General features: G+C 32.7%; 1 protein-coding gene across 1 annotated transcript; it reads right to left on the bottom strand.

The window, feature by feature from the left end:
• LOC108458992 (zinc finger protein ZAT5-like) lies at window positions 1-962 on the bottom strand. Its single transcript, XM_017758367.2, has one exon. It carries the CDS (start codon window positions 845-847, stop codon window positions 20-22), a length of 828 nt encoding a protein of 275 aa, XP_017613856.1. The 5' UTR covers window positions 848-962; the 3' UTR covers window positions 1-19.
• Between the last annotated feature and the right edge of the window lie 2,537 nt (window positions 963-3,499).

The raw sequence follows: 3,499 nt of genomic DNA, 5'->3' as shown, positions 1-3,499 counted from the left end.
AAAAAAGGTTTAACCTTGTTTAGTAATGGCAATCCACCAAAGTGGAGGCTGAGAAGACAAGAGGAGATTGTTGTTGTTGCTGCTGGCTGGAAGCAAAGGTGAATTCGGATTCCCGGTGATCGTCTTCCGGGGCAGGAAGATTGAGATCCAAGCTTAAAGACAAAACATTTGGTGGTTTCTTAGGTTTCTCAGATTCCAATGCCATTGGAACTGTCAAAGACAATGTTGTGTTGGTTGTAAGAACATTAACATGATTACCTATTGACCCTCTATGCCTTCTCATATGCCCTCCCAAGGCTTGTCCAGAGGTAAACTCAGCCCCACAAATGGAGCATTCATGAACCTTAACCTTAACCTTACTGTTATTATTATTGTTATTAGGACCTTGTTCTTCATATGCTGCTTCAACCATGGCAGCCTCAGACAGTGTAGCCTTGGGTTTCTTATGGCTAGCCCTATGACCGCCAAGGGCTTGGAATGAAGAGAATGTTCTATTACATGTTTTGCACTCGTAAACATAGTACCCGGCCTTGCCTGTCCCATTAGAAGCCGTTTCCAAGAACTTTCTACTAGTGAATTTCTTGTAAACCAGCATGTCTTTCGGGGATTCTCTGGATTTGCCTTGCGCCAGGAGGATCAAACAGTTGGCCATATCTTCTTCTTCCTCGGTGGTGCTATCTTGATATCCGAAAGAAGAGGAAGAACAACTATTCCCAATCCCATCAACTTCACCTCCATTGTTGCATAGAATGGCAAAAGGGATGGGTGATTGAGGCCTCGACCGCTTCGTTCGCTTCCCTTTTACAACATTGGTATGATGTCTACACCCCATTGCAACAACATCCATTGGAGCCAAAGACTTAAGAAAGATATAGAAGTGAATGCAATGATAAAAAAGAAAGAAAAGAGAGGAGGCAATGTAACAGTAAAGAGTAAAATAGTAAGGGCAAGATGTTCCTCAAGCTTACAAGATTTCTTTGTTATAAAATAATATTTATAGGGAAGAAAAAGAAAAGAAAAAGAAGTCCAAAAACAGACCAAAATCGTAACTGAAAAGAGGCAAAATTAGAAGAGATGGAGAGTAAAACAGTTGGGAAGGTTGTTAACGTAAAGTCCGTTTCACACTCTCTTTCTCACACTTTGCCAACGCACTTCACGATATGCAAATCAACAGCAACAATAAATATATAAAAATATTGGAGTAGGGCAAGGCAAACAACAACAACGACAATTATTTCCCCCATCCAATGCTCCGTTCCACGATATAAGCATGCTCCGTCCATGAGCCGGGTCACGTCCACCCGAAAATTAAGAGCCTTTAGATAAAAACATAGGCCTAAAAAATAAGGCCCGTTTTCAATACGGATAAAGTCAGTCCTAGTAGTTGTTTTGAAATGCAGCTGCTTAGGGTTCAAGGCTAAAAGAAGCCCAAAAAATTTATTTATTCAGCTTTTAATATAGAAAAAAAATCTTTAAATTAAAGTAAATTAATTAAATGTCTAGAGTTTTCAATTCTTAGCCGTAAATACTTTATCTTCAACTCTTTGGCTTCTACAAACATTCTCTAATTCTCAAATTTCAACTCCTACCTTTAAAGTAAAAAAAAAAAAATTCAATTTTCCCCCAAAAAATCAACTGTTATTAGCATTCAACCTTCTTTATTTTCCCATAACCATGGCAACGGGAGAAACTTTCTACAAATTAAATAGGGTCAAATTTGATTTGAGTAATACATTTTTCATCAGTCATTAGCACCAATCAATTGAAGTTATTAATTTTTACTTTATATTTGAGAGATTGGGAGCTTTTCATCCGTGGTCTGTCGGATTTCTCCCTCATTTCTTGTAATCTTTTCATTCTTAATTTCATTTTTTGATGTGAATGAGAATGATGAAATTAATGATCCAAATGAGCCTAATGATGTGCCAAATGGATCCAACACTGAAAATCTTAGTCTTAATGAAGAACAAACAATTACTCCTGATTTTGGCATTGATGAAGAACAAATAATTCTTTCTTTGGATATTTATAACCCTAGAAATTGGGCTAATCTTGATAACAAAACAAAGAGACATTTTAATTGAAAAGGGATCTATAAGAGAAATGAAAATTGAGGTCGCCAATGTCACAAGAACGATTGAATGGTCTAACAATTTTATCAATTGAGAAGAACTTTTTTGGAAAATATTGATGTTGATGTTATTATTAAAGATTTTGCATCTCAGAATGCTCGTAGAACCCACTTTTTTTTATTATAAGTTTTTATGTTTTTGTAGTTGATGACATAGGAGTAGATTGAATGAAAAATATTATAAAAAAAATATTAGAAAAATATATTATTCGCTTAATATCATAAAACATATTATTTTAATGAAATTACTATTATATGATTTTTTTTTACATTTTATAGTTTTTTAAAAGGACGAGCTAGAATACGAGTTAGGTCTTGAGTAAGCTTTTTTCTGCTCGGGCCCAATTCAAATTTGCAAAAAAAAATTGTTACTTTTTTTTTACTGTTTTGCCACTATTTTTTTCGTTGTTTTGCTATAATTTCGCTATCATATTGCTGCTATTTTATTATTATTGTTTGGATATTGTATAATTCTTGTTTTATTATTACTTTTTGCTACTATTTTACATGTATTTGTTTACTAAGTTGCACTTGTCTTAGTGCTATTTAAGTATATATTTTCTTTAATTTTTTTCCATTTGTCAGGAAACATTTATTTTAATGTTTTTAGTATATTTGATGTATTATATTTTTAAATTTCTTTATATAAAAAATTTAATACGGGCGAACCGGGTCGAGCTCAGGTTTTAGCATTTTTATCTAGACCGGACTTGGGCGAAATTTTATGCTCATTTTTTGATCTGGGTCGAGTCTAAAAAACAAGCCTAAATTTTTTACTTTGCCCGGCCTGACCCGGCTCATGAACAACTCTACTCCGTTCGTTAAATTTTTTTATAAACTATTAATGCTGAAATTATATATAAAGTTCTAAGTACGTTTGAGATATTATCTATGGGAAGAAGATATGTAAAACTGAGATACATTGTTATTATTTATTATTAAGTAAGGGACTAAATCGTAATTTTATCAAATTAAGTGATGATTCAATGATGGGATTTTGAAAGATCTTAAAGGGTAAAATGATCAATTAGCAAGATGGAGAATTCTAGAATGTAATGATGATGTTTTTGGTGATATTTTTAATTAATTATTTAGTTAAATTTTATTTTATTAATATTTTACTTAGATATTTATTATTATTTTATTTAGAAAATGCTAGTATGAAAAGAATGGAAGGATGAAGGAAATTTATCATTCTTCCAACGTGAGTAAAAGGGCAAGAAAGGAAGTTTTCTTATTAGTCCTTTGCCATGAAAACCTACATTTTTACCCAAAATTTTTGAAATTTTCCTTAGATATTAAAGAGAGAAGATGAAGTAAAGATTATAGAGAATATGTTCATCAATTTAGAAGCAAGGAAATAGTAGA

Source organism: Gossypium arboreum, chromosome 4 (genome assembly GCF_025698485.1).
Source record: "Gossypium arboreum isolate Shixiya-1 chromosome 4, ASM2569848v2, whole genome shotgun sequence".
NCBI lineage: Eukaryota > Viridiplantae > Streptophyta > Magnoliopsida > Malvales > Malvaceae > Gossypium > Gossypium arboreum.
This window is presented reverse-complemented; position numbering and strand designations above follow the sequence as displayed.

Coding starts and splice junctions, on each gene's coding strand:
- LOC108458992 (XM_017758367.2), bottom strand. CDS start 847: ATGGATGTTGTTGCAATGGGGTGTAGACATCATACCAATGTTGTAAAA.